Source organism: Amphibalanus amphitrite, unplaced genomic scaffold (genome assembly GCF_019059575.1).
Source record: "Amphibalanus amphitrite isolate SeventyFive unplaced genomic scaffold, NRLGWU_Aamphi_draft 000043F_arrow, whole genome shotgun sequence".
Lineage (NCBI taxonomy): Eukaryota > Metazoa > Arthropoda > Thecostraca > Balanomorpha > Balanidae > Amphibalanus > Amphibalanus amphitrite.
In genome coordinates, this window is record NW_024881539.1 from 349,607 (window position 1) to 377,201 (window position 27,595).

The 27,595-nt window shown below is 49.9% G+C and overlaps 1 protein-coding gene across 2 annotated transcripts in view; it reads right to left on the bottom strand.

Annotated features, from left to right (window-relative positions):
• The window catches only part of LOC122377010 (anoctamin-8-like), a 63,718-nt gene that overhangs the window by 6,801 nt on the left and 29,322 nt on the right, over positions 1–27,595 (bottom strand). For both annotated transcript variants that reach the window (XM_043356976.1, XM_043356985.1), the window contains 10 exons: positions 23,850–24,007; positions 22,356–22,494; positions 19,002–19,098; positions 18,530–18,646; positions 12,908–13,014; positions 11,695–11,883; positions 5,629–5,781; positions 3,761–3,896; positions 2,060–2,115; positions 447–521 (listed from right to left, as the gene is read on the bottom strand). In XM_043356976.1, the coding sequence (XP_043212911.1) occupies positions 447–521; positions 2,060–2,115; positions 3,761–3,896; positions 5,629–5,781; positions 11,695–11,883; positions 12,908–13,014; positions 18,530–18,646; positions 19,002–19,098; positions 22,356–22,494; positions 23,850–24,007 (1,227 nt within the window). The remainder of the gene's footprint in view (positions 1–446; positions 522–2,059; positions 2,116–3,760; positions 3,897–5,628; positions 5,782–11,694; positions 11,884–12,907; positions 13,015–18,529; positions 18,647–19,001; positions 19,099–22,355; positions 22,495–23,849; positions 24,008–27,595) is intronic.

Here is a 27,595-nt window from a genome sequence, read left to right on the forward strand (position 1 = left end):
GCCTGTCCTCTGGACGGGCTCAGCCCCGGGGACTCACCAGGGTGCTCGCCCAGACCAATGTCTCCCTCTATTTCCTATTATCCTTCCGGCCCTGATGAAATGGTCTCGTCAGACCGAAAGGGCATAACCCAGCAAAGACTCCTGACGGGGATGGTCTGCGGTTGGTGGGAGCAGCCGCAGCCAGTTGAAGTCAGTTGAGTGGGACAGGCCGTGTCCGGCTTTGAAGGGCACTTTAAACTTTGGCATCTAAATTCTCCCGATATTATTGCGCGATCGGACGGTAGGGGTCGGGGTCTACGCAACAAGCTCTGCTTAGCGCAGGCTCCGGCTGTGTCAATCCGTCCAAACATTCGAGCTAAATTTATTTTAAAAAAAATCGATAAAAGGAATAATTATTTATCGAAAAGGGTCTTATATTTTCTTGTCAAAACTATGAGGACACTAACCCGTTTCAATCGCTCCATGTCTTGTAGGTAGAAGGCGATGTAGAACAGCGACGCGAAGGAGTTGACAAATTGGAACTGGAAAACAATTAAAAATGTTAAAACCTCAGAACGTTTATAAGTAGCCCGCACACAAACAGGTCTAGAACAAACTAATGAACTCGGACAGGCTAGGACGCCTGCTCCTGAAATAAATGACGTATGTCAAATTCATTTTACTTTTAATAATTGTACAAATACGTTTATTTTGCCAAATTGTCAGGGAACTCAGATTTGTTTTTCAAACACAATTCTAAAGAATAGTGTTTTAACTATTGACAACAAACCTTCGGTTACTCTCAAACAAAAGGGAACGGCAATAAAACATCTGCATGTTCAGCAAATAAATTCAAAGATCAACACAAACTTGGAAAGCGCACAATGAAAATGCAGAAGTGCGGAGCGAAGTGGAATAATACGTTTTTTTTGCTACTAAGCTTGCCCCCTCACACGGGAGTTATTCTGGGACCACTAATCCAATGCTGGCGAAGTCAGGACTCGAATCCCTCGAGTGGCCAAATCCTCCCTCTCACCCCTTCCCGCCGGCTCGACACGGCTCCAATAGTGCGAGCACGGCCGAGCCGGCGTCGACAGGGCTTCACATAAACAGCGAACGGCCGTCAGACAGCCAAGTTATGGCGCTCGCAGCCGAATCCGCCACAAACGGCGCAGGGAGGCTAAAATGGCCGTACGGAATATGGCGACCCAGGCTTTTCAGGTCTGATCGCTTGGGGAGGGATTTCGCACATGTCGATAATCGAGACGATCTAAACTTAGACGGGTTAACGAGCAGGTCACGGTGATTACAAAGACCAACAATATTACGGTTGCACGTTTTAAGTGGGCAATCAATGTAAAGACTGAGCCTGAAACAGTATGGAGAGAAATAATTTTGAGAAAGGAACGACACTAGACCGGCAAACATAAGCATGCTCCAAACGTTAGACTTTGACATATACGGGAGCAGTTGACATCGGAAGTTCTCTACATCGCTTCCGTCTCTTTTGAACTCTGTTACGTCAGGTGATAGAAAATTACGGAGCTGAGCAGCTGGGTCAAATTTTTCATGTTAAATATGACGCATGGATAATTCTGCGTACGTAGGTCATTGATATGATCTTTGTCGCTGGTTAGATTATTGGGACTGCCTATTATGAACTTTGTCAGCATGGTCCAACAACGGGCTTTCAAGTAATGAAAAACGGCATTTATTTATCAACTTACTGATGTCACTCTTCAAAAGAACTGACAAAGATCCTACACAAACATGCCCTAGAAAGTTCATGCTAAAAGTAATAACCAGACGCCATACGAATAACATCGTTCACCACAAACACATGACCAAAACTAAAATAATATCACCGTTCGTAATGCCTTAAAACCGACGATGAAAGCTGTGCTCGTAAGAAATCATCACAGCTTACCATGCTACACCAAACAAAACCAAACACAAATATCATCAAAGTATGAGACTGGAGCAGATACACATAACATGAAAGCACATCATGCGTTTAACGAAAAACATCGAGCCTTCGGCACACGAAACTAATGAACCAGCCAGCGTTGAACCGACTAACCAGTGCCAGCTTCACAATCAGATGGTTCTGATAGCTTTCCTCGAGCCTATAGTTCTCTGTGAACACCGGAGAGCGAGATTGAAATGCCGGGCAGCTGCAGTGAGCACGGACAGGATAGGAGCTCGCAGACAGGATGAATCGAGACGATGATGGGAGGCGTTGACAGAGCTTGTAAACAAACCGCGAGCAGTGGTATGAGAGCGAGAGCGTTTATGGGGTGAGAGGATGAGGGCAGTGAGTAACATGACAGTCGACGCTCACATCGCTGATTCAGGGCTGGCCGGAACAGTGAGGAGGTTACAGGGAGTGTTTCAATGGCGCCCAGAAAGGTCAGAATCGGTCGGTAATCCTGCTACATGGTGCGATCGAAACACAACACATCGAACTACAACCCGCCTATGGGGAGTTAACTTTGAGTATCTAAAGGGTTACTGTTTAGTGTCTTGGATAAGTAGACTCAACAACATGACGCCTTTGACCGCGGGACAAACACTGTGAACAGTTTGACGCCCTTAAGTGACCTCCTTCTCCTAACCGCAATTTATTAACCATAGAAATTACTCTAAGAAACCCTCGGAACGATCGGTAACAGTCGCACCTCGGCGTTCAGTGCCATGTTGGAAGCCTATTGTGTTATGAACGCTGAGAAACGACTCGCTCAGCCGGTCGTCTCTACTTCCCACTACCCTAGACCGCTCTACAGCCGGCCTTAAACCGGCCGGATGGAGGCGCCAGACGACGGATAACGCCCCACGCGGTCACAACCAGCAGATGACACTACATAGTCTGGACAGGATGGCAGTCTGGAGACAGGAGCTGTGACGGAAATGGCCGACCTGTCAGCTGCGGAATTACACCTTTCCGCGACAGAGAACGAGACGGCAACGAAGCTCGACAGGAAAGTGCGCAGGAGGCCTGATTTAGCACCAACAATCTATTCTTAACTCTCGCGGTGACCCATCTATTACGTCCAACATCGACTCGTTTTCCATTTTGGGCCAGTGACGCCCGGAAGCGTGGGTTCCGGTCGGGACTATTCTCGACTCTAATAATGCCCCGGGCTGTGACCATTTCGAGATCGACCGACTGTGAAGGTCAGGCCCGTGACCCTAACTAATGACAATACCTGACGGGGAACATCAAACTGCGCCAATTGGTCGTCCAGAACTAACTAATCACGCGAGCGGCTGTGTGTGGACGGGGAATCGTGCATGGACCGGCCAGGGCGAGAGAAAAAAATCGTCTTTCGCGTTATCGGGAATTCCGTCAGAAAACAGTTCCTCCTTCCTGCTACATCGGCAAATGAGGGCACGGAACACGACGGTGGGAACAGAGGGAAGAGAAGAGCGAAAGAGGGATGACAGAGAGAAGAAAGAGAGAAAAAAGAGAGCGAGAGAGAGAGAGAGAGAGAGAGAGAGAGAGAGAGAGAGAGAGAGAGAGAGAGAGAGAGAGAGAGAGAGAGAGAGAGAGAGAGAGAGAGAGAGAGAGAGACCCAGGGTGATGGAAGGTGGCGGGATCGGGCGGGAAAAAGCGATGACGGAAGTGGATGGAGTCGGGAAGGAAGACGGGATGAGGGTAGGAACCAGAACCGGAAAACGTAAATTGAGATGATGACCGAGAACGTGAACAAGAACAGTGGCAGGGAAGGAGGTGGTAACCCGTAACAGGGTCACACACAGGTCGTGCAGAGCTGATACGTACCGAACTCATTGAGCCACACGGCAACCTTCTTGTAGATGTTCTCCATTACGCCAATGACGAACGCCATCAGGATCTTGGGGAAGTAGTTGGTCCACGCCCCGTAGCCCCACTCTTGCGTGTGTTTCTCCCACCAGAACTGAAACAGCACAGCCAAATTAAAATTAACAGACACAGTGAAGAAAAGGTCTGCGAACGACATCATGCTTGGAGGTTTGGAACAATGTAGGGTTGGGATTAAGGGATTTGGGAAATTTAGGTGTGGGATGAACAACAGGAACAAGGGATCAGCAGAAGCAATACGAAATACAATGTCAATGAGATGAATCATGGAAAGCTAGCGGTAATTAGGTACATTAGCCACAAACATGAGCAGCGACACAATGTTAAAGGATTGTGCCTACGTGTCATTACGATCTCAGTTTCCATGGAAACCGGGTAAGAGGCTATGAAATTAGCATTAACCAGACATCAACACAGGGCCGTTACGTTTTCTCGTCGAGGAGTAGCCGACGAACGACATTAAATGGGGGTTTATGTGAAGTTACTGGCGAAAATCACCGACAAAAGGCAGTGCCAGGTCGCATAACACTTTAGTGGCAGCTAAGTAGTATTGTGGCCGGCAGGAAAGTATGTATCTAATGGGGCTACGCACTGCCCTGGCCTCAGTCCGTCTCGTTCTCCTTTCTAACCCAACCAGATGCTCCTCGCCAACCTGCGTCGGTCTTGGGTCTTCCCCTCCCCTTCCAGACAGGATGCTCTCCTGGCACTCCTGTCTGCACTCCGGTCCTCAACCGCCCCATCCCCGCATATAAACGGGCCGTAAATCACAGTCGGTCCCGACAACGTCTGCTAGGTCCGTCTCATGGCCACGTCACAGACGCCCGATTGCCGCCAATTGGGGAGACATGGCCGGACCGGCCAGCCACGTCGAGACGAAATTGCAACTTGGACTGCAGTAAGGGGCACCGTCACGACCAGACTACTAATGTGAATGATTGAAATACAGTTTCCCCGAGACGTAAAGGTGAACTTAAATCAGGAGAAAAATAAACATGCAATCTAATATTTTAGTCCACGGTATTTAGACACAATAAATGGCTGTGGCAAAGGTATTGTTAATAACTTTAATACATTACTCAAAATCAGGGCTGCGGAGTCGGAGTCGGAGTCGGAGTCGGAGTCGGTCGGAGTCGACTGTTGTGACCGGAGTCGTAGTCGGAGTCGGAGTCGATTTTAGAAACCCGAGCCGGAGTCGGAGTCGGAGTCACCGAAAATCTGTCGACTCCGCAGCCCTGCTAGGTCTGCGGAGTCGGAGTCGGGAGTTGGAGTCGGTCGGAGTCGACAATTCTGCCCGGAGTCGGAGTCGGAGTCGGAGCTGGTTTTTGAAAGCCGGAGTCGGAGTCGGAGTCGGAGTCGCCGAAAATCCATCGACTCCGCAGCCCTGCTCAAAATGACGCTTAATTGTGTTGCGCTAGCTGATCGTGTCTTGCAGTTGTTAGGCTGAAGGGTGTCATTAGGGCCTGATTCAATTTTCGACGATGATTTGGAGAGTCATTTGTGTTGGGCCGAGGGGTCCTGCTGCCAGCAGCTGCGTCGTTAGTCGAAATGACACACGAATCAGCATAACAATCAGCGGAACAACGCTATTATTTCACATCGAGTTGACAGTTTGCTGGAAAGGCACAACGTTTGAAGATTGCAGATTCTGAAAGAAATTACGACTTTAAAAGAAATCATTTTTAGAAGAAATCCCAAGTTCCATCCATAAACAATGCTGAAACCCAAGTGGACACTGGACACTGCCATCCGTGTTATCCGTGAGTACTGGAAGCAGCGTTTATGTGCGGGCGTGTTCATCAGTAACTGACCTGAAGTTCGAGCAGGGTCCACATGACGAACACGTCGGCAGCGATACACCCAGCAGTCAGCGGCCAGCCGATCAGGTAGCGGCGCAGGCTCTGGCGCCACCACGGACAGCCCAGCTCCAGTTTACCAGTTACCGCTGATACCTGCAGTTCACCCTGTGGAGAGAGAGGTCAGGTCAGGTTGCTGTTCGGTCAGGTCGCTGGGTCATAAAGTCGTCCTACGGTGAGAGAGGTCAGGCCAGGTTAGAGCACTGTCTTGCTTGTTTGTTCGGGGTTAAGGGCGCGCCGACTGCAAGGTCATTTTGCGCCATTTTGAACACTGTCAGTGCCTGCAGCTCGACCTGTGCTGGCAGGTCAGGTAAGGTCAGGTTTGACGAGTGCCAGGTCAGAAACTGACACCGGCAGCACACCTTTCGGTGACAGGTCATATCAGGTCAAGTCATATCAGATCAGGTCACAGCATAGCCACACATGCCGCTTGTCGATTGCGGTGTCAGACAATTATCAAGTCAGGTCGGACATTGACGGTCGCATTTTGGCAAGGCGGTTCGGTCGCGAATCCTCCAACCGCAGTGGGCACAGAGGGTGCAACAGATCAAGTTCAAACGTAATGACCACCAGGAACCGACAATGTCTTCCAATAGGCCCTATAGATGGTGTGTTAGAGCTAGTCACCATCGGTTTTCCTAATCGTGGGCAGAATACTACTAAAATAGCTGAGGTCACATCAGGTTCGATGTAATGTCGGACGACGTAGGAATGTTCCAGAGAAGGCAGCACCGATGCGAGGCAGATGCGTCCAAGCCGAACTGAGAACGAATGACCACTGTGCTCAATGAAACTTTTTCTAAATCGAATTACCTGTCTGTTGGCTCCAAATATTCCTTATGTGGGGTTTTGTCAATTATGCAGAAGTGGCACTGAGTGATTAGATTGTGTCTACTGTCTAGGAATGGCTGTAGCTTAGTGTAGCCATGATACTTCCTAAATTCCAGCCAGCCTTTATCACAGGTTTCTCTTATAAATCACAACGAAAATCAAGGATCGCCTTGCAGGTGTTGTCTTCCAAAGCAAAAACACCATTCTAGCGAGCGGCGTTTGTTTGCCAGGAGCACGATCTCGCTGATATGGCGTCTCGGATGTATTATTTAAACGGGCGCCGATGGTGGATTTTTGCAGCCGGCCCATTTTCTGTGCCGTCACTGCCAGACGCTCTGGGAAGATGGACGGGCCAGTGGGCGAGGTTTAAATTCAGGGCGGCAGTCCGGCTGAGGCGCAGCTCACCCCCCCCCCCCCCGGCAGAACGCAGCGCATGGGTCTCTCGAGTTGGAATATGTGGGGGAATAGTGGCATACGCCAGTCGTAATTCAGCAGAGCCAAAAACCCGTCAGTCTCACCAAGACTCTTGTACGCAGAATGATTGGGTGATGTTTTTGCTTTGGTTACTTGCGTCAATTACTATCGATTTGCTGCTTTAGAAAATATCCTACGTCGAATATAATAAAATGTGCTCGTATTGTGATAATGAGCCGTAAAATGGAACCCATCCTACCGATTAAATTCAACAGAAATGTCGCTTCTAAAAGATCTTCGTCTACACCATACCATCATCATTGTGAACACGAAGCTGCTGCCCTGGTCCACAACCAGCCCAATTCCGCGCCTCCATCAGGGTACCGAATCTCCGGTCTGGGACAGCATGTGACGCCTGTCTGCGGGTCAGGCCGGGCCGTGCCTCCGCGGACCATTACCGACCGGAGCTTCAGACGATTGTCACGTCAATCAGCACAGAATTAGAGACGTCGCCAGTAGCGCCGAGCGGCTATTCAGCTGCCCGCTCAGTCGCGACAGCCGGGCAGACAACTGAGCGAGCAGGACAGACGGTCGGACAGTGCAGAACGGCCGGACAGTAGACAGAACGGACCCAGGCAGAGGAAGGACAGGGGAAAGGGTGTGGACAAGATGGTGGAAACTGGAAGATCTGGGTAGCTGTACTTGTGTAACAGAGCGTTGAGACTAAGACCACACAATACCTGTGCGTAGATAAGGCTGCGGTGCTATGTCGCTTACACTCTGGTTGACTGGACGTCACAGGACTGCGCCAACTCGCATTTGACTCATTTGCATCGTGAAGAGATAAACACCGAGTGACAAGTAATTCCCAATAGCCTCAGTACTGGGCTGCCTGGCCGCAACGTCTCATATTTAGAGGAAAATGCCGTTAATAGCTTACCGTGACTCTTGGCAGTGAGGCCGAGTAACTAACACGGAAGCCAATCCATTTCAAAAGATTGAGAAAAGATAGCTACGATATTTTCTAACTCGATTTTAGTGCAAGTTTTAAACGGAATAAATGGACGTTTATGGGAGCATACTCATTAAGAGTGTAATATATGGGCCCATTTATTAGAGCGTCCCTAGATTAAGAGCAGCTTTTGGTGTTGATTGCCGGATAACTTGTTAAGTTGGACGTCTTCTTTCAAATGGAGCGCAAGGAAAACGAAAAGACTCAAAAGACAATGATCATCGGAGTATGCGCACAATAACCAGGCATTGAAAGTAACGGCAGCACCGGACGCAATTTCGACAGTAATGTCGTTAACACGACCTATTCCATGAAATGGCAAACAATCATTTCAAAGCATTTTCATTCCGACCATTGCATGAGAACAGGCAGCGGCAGAGGATGGCGGGCGGGAGGAGGTGGACGGAAGAGGATGACGGAGGACGTAAGTAGTGGAAGGCAGAGAAAGGCAGAGGATGGCGACAGAGGACGGTAGAGGGAAAAGACAGCGTAAGACTGCGGCAGAGAGGAGAGCAGTGCACCGGTGGCAGAGGGCGGCAGTGCCACTGCACGCCCGCCGACCATCAGCCGACCCCTCCATACATCAGACGGCACTGATGGGTCGCCGCCGCCTCTCCATTACCAGAACGGCGCCGAGCGCCCGCTCAGGGAACCTGTGGCATGGTCCTGCGTCGGGGAATGGCCTCTACCGGCCACAAAAGGACCAGAGACCCGTGCCGGTCACAGGGGGAACGAAGGTCGGTCTGTACTCTGTACTGATCAAAAAGAGCCAGAGAACGACGTCCACTGGTCGCAGGAGAACTTAGGGTGGCCTATCAGTCATAGGAGGACCAAAGGAGAGCATCTACCGATTACTTAGAAATGTCAAACGACAACCTGTTTATACCGGTAAAAGGACATAAAAAATACGAGTGTTCGGACAAATCTTCCCGTTTGAGTCTGAGTCTTTCCGTCCGGCCCATAAGTCACGGAAAGAGGCCCACATCGTACCGAGAAGCGATAACAGCGGGGGATTCTGAGAGATGATGACGATTTCTGACGATATCCGTTCCGGACGGAAGCTGAATGCTAATATCGACGACAGACCGATCAGAGTTGAATGGTGGAAAGGCAGGCTGACATTCTGGATACGGTATGGCGCTTTTAGCAGTGGAATTATCTCGTCTGTCACACAAATGTTGCGATTAGCTGATATCATAGTGGTATCGAGGAGTTCAGTTAGAACTTTGAGCAAGACATTCAAGAGCAAGACAGAACTATGTAGATGAGCAAGCATTCATTTACATAGTTCGGGGTTCGTAGTATTTTGTCGTTGTTGGCGTGCCAACCATTGAGATCGATTCCAGGCTTTCCAACAAGAATAAAGCATATTTCAAGTCTCAGAAAAATAGTAGAACCAAAGAAGACCAACATTCATTAACTTTTCCTTTCCTTACCACGCAGAAGCATTACGCAATAACTTAATTGTTGATACTCAGCATAGGTAAAAAAGTAAACCAACCAAGTAAGCTAACTTAATCAACAGGGATGAGCTTCATCATGCACACATCCAACGATCTTACAAACTAGCTTCCTCAGTCACTGCCAGACACAAAGTGGAGTCGTGTCTCAGCCTCGCACCGTTCGGCGTCAACAGTCCTTTGTTCTCCACAAAACAACCCTGCTCCCAGCGTTAAATCTGACGACACCAGGCGCCGGCAGAATTGGAAGCAGAGAGCCTCTTACTACCGTCGGTACTCGCGCGGAGCCGGCCGGCGGTAGCGGGGAGCGGACATTTATCCGCGCTATTGTGTCGGTGGCGGCGGCGGCGGCGGCGGCGGCGGCGGCGGAGCGGAGCGGTCGGTGCCCCGGGCAATTACCGGCACTGCCACCGGGGACAGTCCCGTCCGGTCCGGTGCGGGTCGTCGGACACGGTCACACACAGGCGACTGACCAGCCTATGGCCTGTTCTGATTGACGCAGGGACGTTCGAACGCACCAGAGGCGTTGAGGTGGAGAACAGGGCAGGGGAAACGACGGACGGGTGGAAGGACGTTAGAACGTATGCAGTGACGTGAAGATAGAGCAGACGTATAAAAAAACGAGCATGGACGGTCGGACGGAAGGTTTGACAGAGTAGCTGGAGAATAGAGGGCTGACGGAAGGACAGGATAGACACCTGTGTGATATGGGCGAGCTGACATGGCCGCACATGCACACGGGGATACGCAGACGTTAACGTTCAGGCATAGTCGAACAGACCTTGACGAATCGACAGACAGACACACGGACGGACGCTGCCGTCCGTCTCGCTACGCCCCGAGGGTTCATCGATCGCGGACGTTATCAGGCCGAGACCGTCTCCTCTCCGACACTGGCGCACAGGGATGTGCTCGAACGTTATCAGGCCGAGACCGTCTTCTCAGACACTGGCGCGCCCATCTGACCGACTGTAGCCGCCTGGAGGGGGGATGGGCACCCGCGGCGGTGGGTTCTCAGAAAGACGGACAATGGACAGGGACACAAGGCGGTACTGGATGGGAGGAATACGCAGTGGAGAGGTAGGTATTGAGAGGGATAGGAACCAATGAAGGTACTGTTGGAAAAGGGACCTACAGTACTACGCATTGAGAGCGACGGGACCAGTATAGGTACTGGATCAGAAAGGACACACAGTGGTGGGTACTGACATGGAGAGGAGCCTATGGTGATACCGAAATAGTAACGGACCGCACCTGAGTCGAGTAAGGCCCACAGCGGTATTGAGATTGGGTGTACCATCAATGGTTCTCAGATGCAGGAGGGCAGCCCCTAACTAAAGACGCTGCATGAATAAATCATGACTGAGTTTTGTGAGTCGCTCTATGATAAAATATGCCGGACCGTCTGGTGGCAGCTCGACCTGTTTAGTATGGGGCTGTCGCCTCTCCGGCTCTATAACCCCACATCAATCATGCTATGCATGACGTCGTCCATATGAGCCGGTTGAGCTGGTCCAGTTTGCTATTCATCACAGAGCGCGCGGCCGTCCCCGGCCTGTGAAGCATACTCTGAGCCTCGGCGCTCAGTGCCCCGTCCGATTTCGTTACATTGCGTCAGCCCATACTGCTGACAAAGCTGCGCCGGACACAAGAACTTCTTAACAATCTGAGTGACGGGAGGAACAGCCCCAAACCCTGCCCTCCTCCCACTTCCCCTTCCCTTCTTCTCCCGACCTCATCGGTCAATAAAAGAGCCGGCTTCGGTCGCGGCTATCTCCAGTCTGGCGATCTTCGACCGGCCCTCTGCTGAACAGACTAATCCGAATAAACAAAGTTTCGGATCTCGAACGAAATCAGTTCCGTCTGTCTGATCCGCCCAGCTCCGACCAAAGCAGCCAGCGGCGGACGTCAAATAAAGGCCCAAATGGAATGTATGTGGACCGGGACGGCTAAAATTGGCGTAACGATGATCGACCGCTTGCAATCGAGACACAAGTAAGACCTCTATAGCTCCGTTAATCGGTCATCGTTTTGAGCTACATACGTGCTTAAATTAAATTACATAGCATACATTTCATCTGTAGACCAACCCTTCTGTCTGAATGTCTGAGCTTTCGATCACTTTCATCAACTCAGAAATATTAATTAACGCTTACATAAGACAAGCAATACACAATCCTAAATATTCCCTAGCCAGGTTCTCACCATTGATGGCAGTATTCCACATTTTCAGCCAGACTCAATCCACCATTTCCACAAGATCGCTACCATCCCGATCCTGTGGCCGACACTGTCAGCACCCACCTTGAAGAGGGGCCGCGGCTCCTGGATCAGCTCATCCCTCGTGTCCAGCGTCCCCCAGCTGTGAGCCAGCTCCGCCGAGCGCCGCTTCCAGCTCTCCAGATACACGGTCGACCAGAACACGTTGAAGAAGGCGAACAACACGAACCACAGGTCATCCTCGGCCTGTGTCTCCTTCCGAAAGCTCTTCCCCTGCGGAGAGAGCGACATTGAAGGGTGTCATGAGGAATCACAAGTTCAACCGGTCCGGAAATTGGCTTCACTTCGCGTCAGCGCCGATCTAAAAAAGACACAGCGACCCGACATTGTACCGTCGGTACAAGCCCAGAACATCACACAATTCGCCGCTGAAGGGCTGGCGGTCCTGTAATGAGTTTAGCAAACTTCGACATCGCCCCCGGCGAAGAATAATTAACTCCGCGGTGTCCCATTTCATTAGCGCGCTGACGCTATCGGGTGAGACGTTGATCCAGCGCAGTTCCACTGTCCATCAGCCCACAGAAAATGAGCCTACCACCTAAGCAACTGCGAGTATAGCGGCGTACGAATGAACGCTAGAGCCAGAGCTGCACACAATGCACAATGCCCAGTCTCACCCCTGGCCATGAGTCAAGAAAAAAAAAACAAAGATTTCTATAGATAGAAAAAAAACTCACTTTGGCATCCCTGACAGGACACAAAAATTACATGATGGACGGTAACAAAATGATAGGTATGTAAAATAACAAGTGAAACTCGTCCGGTAACAAATGATACTCGCCTTTGACCCGTAAAAAGAAACTGTATAGCCGCGGCCCTGACTGGTTACAATCAGTCATCGCCAAGTTCTCAGGAGTAGACAATTTACGAAACTCACAAGGCACATGTTACCATTTCCAAGACACTACACAAGGCCCCGACAGATGTATGTGACATATATTACAGATCTTGACATCGGCCTTGGGCTTAACTGTCGGTTATTTGTCACGGAAACTCGACCTTATCAAGCAAGCTAGAAACACGAGTGACCATTTAACACGAATTGCATTGCATTGCACGAGTTACGTCAGCAATAAACAACAGTCTAAAGCGGAAATCTAAACAAGTAGGGCCATATTGGCTCACCCATCGTTCAAATTAGCTACTGGTTCAGCATCCTCTCCCATTATTCAGCCGATGACATCCCCACCAATGATGCGCGGCGGACGGCACGGTCCGCTCGTCGAAGTGAACTCACCCAGTATATGATGCCGATCAGTGACGGCAAAATCAATGAGCGGGTGTAGTGACCCAGCCAGGCGAAATAGATGCCGATCTTGACACCAAAGTAGTCAGAGATCTCATCTGTGGAAGAGGCAGCACTGTCACCGCCGAACGATCTGTCTTAGTGAAGAGAATTCTCCTAGAAGGCAAGTGACCCTCACACTGGGTATCGCTACAGCCACTTAATCAGATAAATGAATCTGTAAAAATCCGGCAGACAGTCGTAGAAAGCCACGGTCGTGGGCGGCGGGAGCAGTAAAAACCGTCTCGCCGATAGAGCGCTGCCGTGTTACAGGCAGCTGTCGGATACGGCCGTGATAGATGGTATGATGCAGCGATCTCGTCGGTCACTGCTGGGATTGGCTGTGATTGGGGCATGACGCCAACGGTCTGGTCCCGCCAGACCGGCTGGCTGGTGGTCACTGGGAGGAGATATATGACTAGCGGTAACCGGGAAAATTGGTTATTCATTGTTAAGCTTTCAAAGGCACGGTAGCTTTTTACACTAGTTAGCCGAGTCTTTGTACTTAAATGCTTTAATGGATAGATGGTCCCCGAACCTTTAAACACACGAAAATGTTTCGAATCCGTATTGCGTCTGCTTACCAGTATCTTGCGAATGGTGAACATGTAAAATCAGTAAAAACGACTGCAGCGCGCTCATATATAAGTATGCTAGCAATACCACAAAGTCCAATGAATATTACGCCGTCAAATAAAATATGTCAAAGCATGACTTAACATTTTCTCGGAGACCCAAGCCTATGAATTATTGATGATAGGATGCATAAATTGTCGCGTGATATTAAACTCTGTTCAAGCAATATCTCTCGGGACAGTTTTATGTTCCCAAATGACTCATTTGAAATTGAGGGCACTTTGAGCAATATCCACAACGTCTTGGACAGCATCAGTGCATTCCGCCGAGCTGACAAATTGTCCACGCAAAGTATCAACCAAATATCACATTACTAGCAAAAGCTTGTGAAACACTAACTAGGGTAGGTATGTGATAAAATGTCAGTTTACGCAAAACGTAACCACCATAATACCGCATTTTACGCAAATTCGGGAAACAGCCCATCTGGAATCCTCACCCTCGCAACTTTTCTACGCACCTTGGGTGGTTGTTATACAACCCGGTGTGAATATTCCCAGCCGGACCCGCTCGACGGGTGTCGACCATCATTCAACATGCTGCGTTATGGTGGCGTCGGCCGCTAATCTAGGCGCATATATCAGCGCTGGCTCTGACCTGACCGGCGCCGGCCGGCGACCACGCCGAGCGGGCTAAAATACGGCGATAACATAGCGTCCCTTTGGTGGGTATTGGCCGATAAAACACAGGACTACGACTGTCTGTCACATGCATATTTTTAGGACAAATTTTGGGAGCACATGCACAATTGTAGAACACATCCTTGAGATACCAATTCTGCTAAAATTGTGAGCCACGTCCCTCTTAGTTTCTCTTGAACAGACTTCTTCGACCATGGACTCGCAAAAAGGGAGTCAGACAACAAACTCCAAAAGCAGATATGAGCCCAAGACCATCTATCCCACATAGATACAGCAGCTGCACTCAGCGCGAAAGATCGAAGCACCGGCAAAGTGCTATTTTATATTCTAGGCACTTCGCCAAGACCATGGACAACAAAAGCCGGTTTATTACTCGATATATGTTCGATCAGGAATTTATGAGTCTAGCTGCCACTGTCATATTTCGTCGAACGAAATAGTTCAGACACTAAAAACCAGTAGATATGAAAAACATCGGCCACACAACACAAGCAGTCTATATGTTACAGGCCGTATGAAAACTCAGTCCGTTTGCAAACGGCCTGGCCCGATTCAGGCCGTTTGCAAACGGCCTGGACAGCCCAGTCAGTATGCAAACGGACTGAAAAGTCAGGCCGTTTGAATACGGGCTGAAATTTCAGGCTGTATGCAAACCGCCTGAAATTTCAGGCCGTTTGCAAACCGTCTAGGCCGTATGACAGCTTTCCAGACACCAGGCCGTTTGCAAACGGTCTAGGCATTTTGAAAAACAATCTGGCCTGCAAAAAGGTACGTACAGCTGGACAATGTTGAGTTTGTTGAAGCACGACCGTTTCATGACATTACATGGCACCATGAAATCCTGAGGTGCGTTCGGCATCCGGAAAAATATTGTCACTCGGATATTCTCCGTCGGAAAATTATTGTTGGGCGCCTATCTTCAGCATGTCTCGTTATCGCGATACCGTTCGTGATAGTCCCCGATGATTCTCGCTAGTTCCGGAAAATTCTCCCTGATTTTCCCGATGACGAATGCAGGCCTGGTCAGGAAGAGATTAGCAGAACTGAGACCCCGCCTGTATAGCGCCCGGTCGACCCGGGCTTCCCCCGGACTTTAAAGTTTCGCCTTCCACCGCAATGGTCAAGTATTGCCGGCATACGCCACCGGCCAGCCGCCGGCGGTCGACCGGGCGCAGTGAGAACTCTAATGTGAACCAGTGGCGCGGGAACTTCTTCCAGACTGGGGGGGGGGGGGGCTGAACCATAATAGAGATCAACCTAGGGTACCCCCAAATCTAGTTTTCTCACCGGTTTTAGGCCACTTATATTTCAGACATTGGCCTTTTCAACAACAACAAAAAAACGAAAATATTTACAAAAAAGTCAGGTATTCCGTCTCAGCTGAGTGAAGAAACTACCGTTTTGGCAGCCTGGAATAAAGGTTTTAACCCTCGCCGGCACAGGGGGGCAGGGGGGGGGTTGATGCAACCCCCTAGGGCTTTTCGCGAATAACTCGCGTAAAAAGCTTCCGATCGCGACAAACTTTCAGTACCCTCGCATTGATCAATTTTAACCTACCCTGAAAATTTCATGACCCTGACCCAAATGACCTTTGACCTGTGACCTCTTTTCCGAGACCATGTTTGGCCGGAATCGCGATTCGGCGTATGTCGGCTCGCATTAGCCGCGCGTTTGCAAGCTTTTCGTGGTTTCAAACGTTCAAACATGTGATTTGATGTTGCTCCCATACATTAGGGTGGGTGTCAAGGTCACCTGAAGGTCAGGTCATGTCATTGACCTTTGGTGATCTCGGTTCACTTTTCGAGTTTTACATGTTTCTAGGCTGTTTTGTTTTAGCTGAACTCGAATTTAGCAACCATTTGAACATTTTCGAAGTAGTTTTGGTGCCTTCGTAACATGTTACGAAGCTGTCAGAGGCGGATGACAGGTACTACGAATACCCGTCACGACCCCTACCGGTTGACCTGACCTGACCTGACCCGACCTAGTCTAATCGCTTAACGACATCATCTGTGATCAAAACTAACACGATATTCGTGATCAGCACCCCGGAAAACCACCTAGCAGCCACACTTAACGACTTTCTAACAGGTCCTTGTGCCGTCGAAGGACGCAAAATGGCCTGTGCCGGCGAGGTTTAATCTGCCAAATGAGTTGCCGAGCCAGTGAAAGAGGTGGATTTTTCACTTACATGCTTACTTCCTTTGTGATCCACAACCCCTAATTTGGGGAGGACAAGCTGCTCCAACGATTCCTGACCTCATGAAAAGTTGTGGGGCACCGCCTCCACGGCCCCAGAGCTGTGGGAGCAAGCTTCCCCCACTGCCCCCTCCCCCGGTTCCCGCGCCAATGTATGAATCTATGAAATTATGTTGGTAGATTTCCGATTTCGATTCCTTCAGCTGGGGGGGGGGGGGAGGCTCAAATACATTACGAGCGCTCCCCCCCCCCAGCCGAAAAGTTGGAGGGGCTCAGCCCCGCTAGCCCCTCCCCCCCCCCGCCCGGTTCCCGCGCCACTGATGTGAACTCTGATGTCCATTACGCGCTCCGGCGTTTTATGCCGCAAAATATAAACGGTGAGTCTTGTAGTGATACGTTTCACCAGACCTCACCATATAGTAGCTTCACCAGGCTCCATCAACTGGATGGCCGTACACAGGCGGACCGTGAACTTGTATAATAAGTATGTAATATTGTCGAAAAACGGCCGGGCCGAGCATCAGCACAGTAAGAAAATGTTCGACGTATGTAGACGAGTCATTCGGCATGGAATGCGCCAGCATTCACATGGATGCAACCTGATCATCGACCATCCTGGATCCAGTAAATTCAATCTTCAGAGGCTGTTGTACTTCGCCAGACCGTTTGAAAACTGACTAGGCCGTTTTCAAACTGTCTAGGCCGTTTCAAACTGCCTAGGCCATTTTCATACGGCCTGATATCTCAGGCGGTTTGCAAACGGCCGGCTTTTTCAGGCCGTTTTCAAACGGCCTGACTGGGCCAGGCCGTTTGCAAACGGACTGGGTTTTCATACGGTCTGTAACATATATATGGACCGATGAGAGTCGGAAAATTGGCACAACACCAATACAATCGCATCAATGCGTCGGCATTTTCCGGGCGACACATTCTATCTTAAGACTCGCATCGAGTCCCTTGCGCGTATTTTATCGTCGAAGTGGTAAAAACGACACACTCTCAAGTAAAAATGGCACCACGGCCCACGCTCAGCGCAGTGGTGCAGCGACCCGAGCTGCGTCGCTAGAAGAGCGGCACAGCTGGCAGCTTCCCACCAAACAAACTCGGAGGAGGGCCTCGCTCGCCACACGGCGGCCCGGCCGATTCCGTTTCCATGATTCGATTTCCCGCTGCCCCGCCCGGCCGGCCCGGCGGCTGCGCCGGGGGCTGGCCTTTCCCAGAGCTCTGACGCAGTTTCTTCTGTCCATAGCCAGTCCCAGGTTGAATACACGTTCAACGCATTCATCAAATAGCAAGCTCAAAGCGAAGTCTTTGATGCAGCTATTCCGCGTCGCGCTTTCCTCAGATCTACGAAATTTGTTTACGGAAAGCAATCGCAAAGCGCGCTTGAACTTTTGAAGTGAACTGAATGGCATCATACGGCCAGCCTTATTCAAATCTAACATCAAATACCACGAATCACGATTCACGATATCTCGATTCAACAACCAATTTAAAACCAAATGAGCGATAAATCGCTTTCAGTGGTGAGATTGCCAAACATCAACTAGCTGGCACGCTTCGCCAACTCGTCAGCAAACTTAAACTTTGAGCCGCTTCATTGACCTTACTTTGTTGCCAATGAAACTGCTGTCTCGCGGTCACAGCGTGCCTTCAATCATTGAACTTTGGCCGGGGCTTGGGTCGCCAAGTTTGTCTCGGAGGAAATGTCATTCTCCTGGCGGGCAGCTGACCTCCAATAACCAGACTCAGCTGGTTAGCCCCCCCCCCCCCACCCCTAACTCTCGAGAGGATCGGGCGTGGGCGACGGAGGGGGTGATATGGGTCGGAGGGGGCTGTGACAGCGGGTGGGGCGGCGGCGGGGTCTGACGGTTTCACCGGGCAGCTGACACTAGCCTTGAGATAACATTTTCTTTGAAAACGTTGTACTCCCAAACTATAACACTCTATGGCATGAACATGAATATTTTGCTCATCAAAAATTACGGGTCGATATCATTTGAGTAACTTCTTTATCTGTGAAAGCAGAGAGCGGCAGAGCCCTGAGGGACCAGCTCACATCGCTCATCAGACTGCGTCCCGGCCCGTCCCTCCTTACCGAGCGGCTGAGTTTTGGTGAAGGCTCGCACCCAGGACGTGTTGAGTCGCTTCAGCTTGGGCAGGTCGTGTAGTGGGAACATTTGAGAGACGATACCCCGCGACAGACACTTTGGAACTGCCGGCAAAGAAGCGTAAGGTGTCACAAACAGAACGCACATGACGATTCGCCGCACATTTTCACAGCATATTAGCAGGAACAAATTCAGTGCCATGACCATGCGCTGGCCGTGAAAACAGCCATCGCCAACCAGCCTCCCCGACAGCCAGACACATATCGTAGTATTATGAGTAGTAACGTGGCTCTCGCGTGACTAATAATCGCCACAGACGGCCGGCAAATATTGACCATCCAGAGAATCACTGCCGAGCGGGCCTATTAATACAGGCGTGAGAGCCGACGGCTCGGGCACGACACCCTGACACGCACGTCCTATGGAAGGGCCGGGGAGTGGCGGCGGGTGGGTACTCACTGATGGCCTGACCCTCGATCAGCTTCAGGCCGCACACCTGCTCACTGCGCGCTGCCCGCAGGTTGTTGATCATACATAATACCAGAGATTGTCTTTCCTGCGAAAGGGAGGGGCATGGGTTACTCCGGCTGCTCTCTAGGGGCATACACAGTTCATGTAAGGTCCATTAGACATCAAGGTTCACACAAGGTGAGAAGCTCTGCAGGGATGGAAAAGCTCGATTACGCGAGAAGAGGACAGGAGAAAAGAAGAAGAGTGGAAGAGGGGAGAGGAGGGAAAGGAAGAATGGAAGAGGGAAATAACAGAAGAGAGCAGGAGAGGAGAGAGGTAGCCAATTATCATCCGACCACGCCCGTCAATCCCCACGCAATCTCCACCGGCCAGCGCGCCTTCCCTCACACCGCAGATGATAGGAGACCGAAAGAAGACAGGGGAGAGGGATTCGGGACGTGGTGCAGAAAAGGCACAGAAGCAAAAAAAAAATCCTGAAGGTGATCAGTAAATGACATTGGTGAGGGTAATATGTTATTGTTCACTGTGGCAATGGACAATTTGGTGATTTAATAGCACTTAGCCAAGCAATTAGATATCCTGATCAATGTCGCCCGTCAATGTTGTAACAGCGCTAAAATCATTGCTGCTTCGTTTTACAATTTTCACAAACATTTGCTATGTCTGGAACGGATTTCAGAATTCCTCTAACTAGCCCCATTGTGAGACTGTCGTGGGTTCCCGGACAGGCCCGACGGCCGCACCACGCTCTATTTAACCGGCTGAGGGTCGTCTTCTGAGTCGCCCCGGCCGTTACATCCGTCCGCCCGCGCGGCGCCCGCGGCGACCACAGCTCCGACATTAGCCTCGGTCCTTCTGGAACGGCCCGGCCCGGGCCGGTCGCCGCCATAACTCTCCAGGGCTCAGACGGCCGGCACGCCGGGTAATCGGATTCGGTTCGATCCGGGAGCCGTCTCAGGGGCACGCCAACGCAGGTCGAGCGGACGGACACGCACGTCCACACGCGCACGGTCACTGGTCGGGAGAGCGCCGCACCACGCGCAGTCGAGACACGCTCCAGGGTCTGAGTATATTGGTCCCTCGACACGCTAAGCCCCATAAACCCCGCTTCAGAGGCGGTGCCGCGGCAGAGGCACCGCTCGAAGGAGGAGCTTTTCTCCACCACGTTGCCGTCAAAAATCTTCCACTCGCCTGGTGAGGAGGCAGCGGCCGCCTCTACATACAAATGGCGCTCATCTGCTGCCCCGACACGCATCAGTTTCCCTCTGCTCTTCCCGGGGAAGATCCACGTCGCCCTCCATTCCACCGCAGACCAGACCGGGGTCAAAAGTCTGATTTTTACGTTCGGTGGACTCACCAAGAAATCCGTGAACCAATCGGTGCCTATTTGGCATCAAAGCATAAAAAGAAATGAGAATGACATCAAAAACTTTTCAAACATGGAACGCACATGACATATCCCCTGTTTTATGCTCAGAGCGACGTATGCTCAACCACACGCTGTGCGTTTCCCAATTTGTCCGCCGCGGCCATATATGAGAGTCGCGTGTTGCGATAAACTAGCCAGTGGGCTATCAAGGCCCGGCTCAACGGGCCCTCTGCAGCGGCGCCGCCAATAAGAAATAGGGCTGGAGCTGTGCCAAGCGGCCGGAGCCAAAACAAGGGGTGGGCGGACCCAAGTCAACTCCCGGCGGTGGAAAACGGGCCCCACTGGCTCAGAAGTGGCAAACAAGCTGGACATTTCGCCAGAGAATAGAAACGAGGGTATTACTACAGTCCTCTCAAACATCTCTCGTCTTGAAAATAAAAACTTTGAAGATAATAACGTTGATATCAAAGGCCGATATATTTGTTACGACATCCAAGCGGCTTTGTCAAAGTTTTTTTTACATTAGTCTTTCGTTCATGGCATGTCAAATCTCAGATAATCTGAGACATGTTCATTTGTGGGGTTTCCATAGTAAACCTGAAAAGTGTGACGTTTTCAACGAATAGGGGAGAGCGGGGCCAGTTGAACCACTTTTTATATATTGACATGCACAGCGAGATCTAGTTGTCATATCGAAAAATGCACAATGCCATGAAAAAAAGGCTCTTTTGGCTTTATTTTAAGATATGTAAAATTATGTTTCAAACATATTTTGCTGCCAAACGCATGCTTATAAAACAGCTCTACGCCCGTTTCAAATGACCCCGATACGAGGGTCAATTGAACCAGCCCATGGGGTCAATTGCACCTATCCTTAACAATGGGATGTTTTCCTCTTTAAGGCCACTTTCTTAAGGAGATATTTTGTCCGGTTTACTTTTCCAAATGCTATATTCCATAGGTCGTTGGAAAGCTAAAAGTGCAAAGTTCCTCATAATAGGCGACATAAAGTACATAGACTATGGTAAAATGGGCGGATGAGAAAAATGAGAAATATATCATGCTATAGTGTGCTTTCAAGCAAAAGGCTGGAGAAAAGGGGGTCAAAAATTGAGCTCTATTAAACTACTATTTCAGTTTAAAAGCTCATTTCAAAGGTGAACTATTTCCTTTAATGTTTACAGCCCCTGAACAATAACCATTGCAAAGGTCACCGGGGTCCATTGAAACGGCCTGTGGCCCTGTTTCAACTGACCCTCAGAGAAGCGTTTCAATTGACCCCATCCGCTCCCGCCATCTCGCACGCGCCGTAAAGCATATGTCAAACGAGTTGGAGGGACGGCATCATGCTGAATGAAGGGCCAAATAAGGTGTTATTCCGGAGCCAGGAGTTCTTCTTTCAGCAAACAAAGGTATATGAGATATCACAAAATATTCATAAAAACGATTTCTCCCAAACGCCCCTCAAAAACACAAAAACAAGTGTCAAATCAAAATTACCGTGCGTTTGCCGCCCAAACGCCGTTGACAAAGGAAGTGGTCGAGCGCGGATGCGCAGTGGTGTCGGCAACGCCATATGTTGCATATTGTTGAAAATAAAGCCATGTTTCATCTGACCCCGTGTTTCAACTGGCCCCGCTCTCCCCTACAGCGAAGTGCAAAGAACAAGACACAAAATGAAATATTATAGGACCCTGCTAAATAACGGTGTCAGGGTTTCGCACGAATACGTTTTTCAGTGCATCTCTGACACAGATTCAACGAAATCCGTTACATAAAAACATACATCCGTCCTGATTAGAAAGCACTTCGACGCTCACCAAGAACAATTGTTTAAACGAAATTAAACATGGTGTCGCGGGAGAGTCAAACTAGTTCTGGCGCAACTTAATATAGTTCAACCATTAACATCTTCCGGAACTAATTTCGCCGCCTAGCCGGCGACCGTTTTGGACAGCTGCTGTCGTGCCCACCTGGTTCGTAAGGAACGACTCCTTGTCCTCGAACCCCTCGAAGAAGCCGGCGTTCTGCAGGGTGAACTCCTTGAATCCGCCGCCGTGCTCCGACGTCATCCGCTTCGGCAGCTCCGTCAGCTCGGCCCACTTCAGGAGGCTGCGCGCAGCGGAGGGAAGGGCGAGTCAGATGACAGGTCAAAGGGCGTCGCACTGTCGCAGTCTCTCTTTTTAACGACAGAAAACGGATGTTATCTGGGGTAAATCCGTTCATATCGTTTGGGAAGACGACTTTACCAATGTTCTCATCACGAGTACACACTACACACATCTACATATGAGTCAGTCACAAACTTCTAAATAAATATAGATAATCTGAGAGTCAGTGGAACATATGGGCGCACCCCGCAGGATGATCTTAGCAGTCAGCGTGCCATCAACCCCTTATGATAAAAAATAAGCCAGAGTAGACCAGTGATTATTGCTCTCCCCGTCCTACCCTCTCTATCATGCCCACCGCCGTCACAGCCAGAGACCGTCGCCGCCAGCCACAGCGGCCACACGCCGCGGTCGTCGTCAGCAAGACAGGTGAGATATGAGCTCAATCTGAGCCCGGAGGAAATATCGGACCAGCTGCCGCGCACCACAATGGACGACTGCTGCTACCGACATCGGCCAAAGCGACCTCGGCCGGTGCACTCCAATTTGGGAGGGCAGAAAAGAGCAGTGGGCAGGCAGGAAAGTGGGGGGAGGGGGGGGGGGGGGTAGAGGTATTGTGGTCGGTCTCGCCGTGCATGTAAGGCGTATAATAATTGGAGTGCAGATTTATTTAATTATGCTGGAATCATGTTGCGTTTGGAGCTACCACAAACTTTTTCTAGCGTGGGTAAATGGCGTAATTATATTTACGACGACTACGGTCCAGCAGCTCTGTGGACTTCAAAGTGTCCTGCTGTTGAAAACAAACCTGACAGTGACACGAAAAAAATACAAGACACGAGCGCACCGGGGAAGGAGGGGGTAATGAACGAAGCAAACACAATTATGGTGAAAATAAAATAGCGAGTCACTTAACAGTGGCGACGCGAACTAGCCGACGGCCGACGCCGAAGCCGACGCGACAGCCACGGCCCAAGACAGCGGGGAGGGAAGGCTGACGTTCCTGGGCTCAGCCGGGGAAAGAAACGCACTGCCGGGACGTGTTGAGAGCGTTGTAAGGAGTCTGAAAGGATTGTTGGTCTTGTTGTGTTGTTGGCAGTTGTTGGTAAGGCTGTTATGTGTTATTGGTGGGACTGTGCTGGATTACTGGTGGGACTGCGATGTGTTACTTGGACTGTGCCGGATTACGGTGGGCTACGATGTGTTTGGTGGGACTGTGGTGTATTATTTGACGAAACTGTGGCGGTTTCAGCCTCACCGCCGCGTTGTACCGTCACATACAGTCGGTACGTGTTGTCAGCCCGGGTCTGGGAGTGTGATATGTTGTTGGTGGGACTGTTATGGGTTCAGCCTCACCTCTGGGTGGTGGCCGTCACATACAGGCGGTAGGTGTTGTCGGCCGGGTGCTGCCTGGCGGTGACGATCAGGTCGGTTCGCTGTCGTATCCGACTGATGAACCACTCGACCGTCTCCTCAGAGGTCCGTGCGGGAAATGTTACCAAAACGTCACAGTCCTGGGGAAATTCAACAGAATGTCACCATCACGTCACAGTCCTAGGGAAATTTCAACAGAACATCACAGTCCTGAAGAGAAAATCAAGTAGAATGTTACAAGAACATCACAATCCTGCGGAAAATAATCTCAATACCTCGCTGTCCTGGGGAAAAGATCAGCGACTCACCTAGAAGTGCTCACCTAGAAGTATAGGAAGAGGCAAGAGAGCTAGGATGGCTCATTAGGATGCTGCCTCCTCTCAGTCATGTGTTGGTCATAGCGTGTCTTGAATGTTGATATCGTCTTGCTTTGTATCACGCTGTTCGGTAGGGAGTTCCAAGTGCTCGTGACTCGCGCAGAGAAGAACATCAGCCTTTTCTTGGTACGATGACGCAATTTCTTCAGCTTGAGTTTGTGTCCTCGCGTTCTTGGATCGTTGACTCCAGGGTCGAGTACGAGAAGATGCTCATCTACTTTGTCGAAGCCTTTGAGGATTTTGAACACTTGTATCATATCGCCTCTTGCTCTCCTCTCCTCCAATGTCGTCAGATCCAGTTTTCTTAGTCTTTCCTCGTATGGTAGGTGAGACAAGTCAGGTATCATCTTTGTGGCTCTCCTCTGTACTCTTTCGAGCTTGTTGATGTCCTTCCTTAGTTGGGGGGACCAGGCTTGCACAGCAAATTCCAGCTTGGGTCGGACCAGGGCCTTGTACAGTGCTGGAAGGGTATCCTTATCGAGACAGGTGAATGCCCTGCGAATTCGTCCAAGCATCGAGTTCGCTGCAGTGGCTGCTGCTGCCACCTGGTCTGCCACCTTCATGTCGTTCCGCACCAGGACACCCAGATCCTTCTCCCTGCAGGTTATCTGGAGGGCACTGTCCCCTAGTGTATATGGGCTGGACGGATTCTTGTTGCCGACATGCATCACTTTACATTTGTTCTCATTGAATTTCAGTAGCCATTTGTTGCTCCAGTCGTTGATTGTGTTCAGATCCTCCTGCACGAGTTTGCTATCATCCTGGTTCCTGATTCTGCTGTAGATCTTGGCATCATCTGCGAATAGTTTCCCTTTAGAGTTAAGACCATCAAGAATGTCGTTAATATAAATTAGGAATAGCGTGGGCCCGAGGACACTTCCTTGCGGAACGCCGCTCCAAACTCTTCTCCAGGTCGAGTAGGAGTCGTGTATCACAACTCTCTGCTCACGATTCTCTAGGAAATTGGCTATCCACCTCTTTACTCCTCCCACTATTCCTGCACCTTCCACCTTCACCAACAAGTGAGCATGCGGGACCGTATCGAACGCCTTCTTACAGTCTAGGTAGATGACGTCAGCACAGTGCCCTTCGTCCAAGATATCCTCTACATCTGCAAAATATTCCAGAAGCTGGGTAAGACAGGACATTCCACGTCTGAATCCGTGTTGGTGACTAGAGATAAAGTTGTTCAGTTCCAGGTGCTCGATTATCCTTTTCTGTATCAGTCTCTCCAGTAGTTTGCAAACCACTGAAGTTAAACTGATGGGACGATAGTTTGTGGGATCTGTCTTGCTTCCTTTTTTGAATATCGGGGTAATGTTTGCCCTCCTCCAGTCTTCCGGGACCACCCCAGAACTGAGCGACTTCATGAACAGCAGATGTAGGGGTTCACAAAGAACTCTGGCACATTCCTTAAGGACCATCGGGTGAACGCCGTCCGGACCAGGAGAAGATGACGTCTTGAGAGCTGCCAAAGCACCCTCAACTTCACCAACTGTCAGTTCGATGTGCTCCAAACTGGGACGAGTAGAGCCTGTCACATTGGGAGTTCTGCAATCTGTCACCCTGGTGAACATCTTCTCAAATTCTCTGTTCATTACCTCGCACGTCTCGGTCAAGGTCCTGGTCATTTCTCCATTTGTCTTCTTAACATATGTGATGTCCTCTTTGATACATGTCTGACTTCTGGCATAGGCGTAGAAGGCTCTTGGGTTCTCCCGCACCTCTTTGGCTAGTTTGTGCTCAAACTCGTACTTGGCCCTTCGCACCGCTGTTGTCACCAGGTTTCTTGCTCGTTTGTATGAATGCATTGCCTTCTGAGTCCTTTTCTTCCTATACTTTTTCCATGCTGTTTCTTTCTTCTCGATTAGATGCAGTACTTCCCTTGTCATCCACTTCTTCTTGTTTTTCCACCTCTCCTCTTGACGCATAGGGACTGTTTTACTCACAACTTCATTGTAATGGCTCAGAAAAACAGCCCAGGAGTCGTCAACGTTCTTGCCAGAGAACTGTTGGCTCCAGGGATGTGAACTAAACAATTGTCTGGCAGTATCATAGTCACCTCTGAAGAATACTCTCCTCCTCCTTGGTCGAACCATACTTCTATCGTTCTCGATGAGCATTTTAAATGTCAATACACAGTGATCGCTTTTGCCAATGGGGGCCTGATACTGAATGTCTTCTATTTCAAGTGGATGCTTAGTTAGTATCAAGTCTAGGAGTGAGGGTTCATCCAAGCCCCTTGACCGTGTGAAGTCCCTCACATGTTGGTACAGGAAACCATCCTGGCAAGCATCATAGAATCTCGCCTGATCACTATCCTGAGATCCGTCAACAGAATCTGCTTCCCAATTTATCCCTCTGTAATTAAAATCACCACATACCAGGAGCTGGTCTGATTTGAAATCACATACTTGGGTGATGAACTGACACAGCTTGTCATTGTTGTCATGAGAGGCGTTTGGGGGTCGGTAAACACATGCCAGTAAGGCTGTCTTGTTCCCAGTTTTGAGTACACATGAGATTGTTTCAACATTTTCCCACCTTAAGCCAGGCGCCTCCCATGCAGTAAGATCTTTACGGACCATTAACAGCACACCTCCTTTTCCAAATCCTCTATCTCGTCTGAACACACGGTAGTCATCACAGCCCTGGAATTGTGACACCTCATCCGACAGTTTGGTTTCAGTGATAAATACTATGTGTGGGCCTTCTCTGGTTATTACAGCAAACAATTCAGCACACTTGACTGCATTCATCCCATCAATGTTGGTATACACACATTTCAGGGCAGAAATATCCACAACTTGTGTAGTCTTGTTGGTTCTTACATTTTTTGAACTGTTCTGTTCCAGACTACTTCTCTTCTCTGGGTACGACACGCCCTTGAAATATCATGTGGGTGTCCTTACCTTTCTTCCGGAGTTCTTCCCTTAGTTTCCATTGTTTTTCTCGTTCTTCTTTTGAGAGATCCTTTGTCAGAAAGATGTTAGGGAATCCCTTTTCTCTCAGCAGGAACCTTTTCTTCAGTATCATCTCAGCATCTTGTTGATTGTTCATTTTGATCAGCAGCAGTCCAGGCTTTCTGTTCACTTCGTTGGGGTCAACAGCTCTCCTCCGTAGGCGGAAACCCTCCACTGCTTTCACCTCGTCTGATTTGCCACAGATGGTTTTGAACATCTCGTTGACTTTGATGATGTCCTCTTCCTGCTTCTCAGATGTCTCAGGTTTGGTGCTTTCAGGAAAGTTGTGTACGATTATATTCATTGATCTGTCGATACCTCGCTCTTGCACAGCTTTTTTCAGTACATCCGAGCTTTCACCAATTCTTTGTTCCATTTTCTTGACACC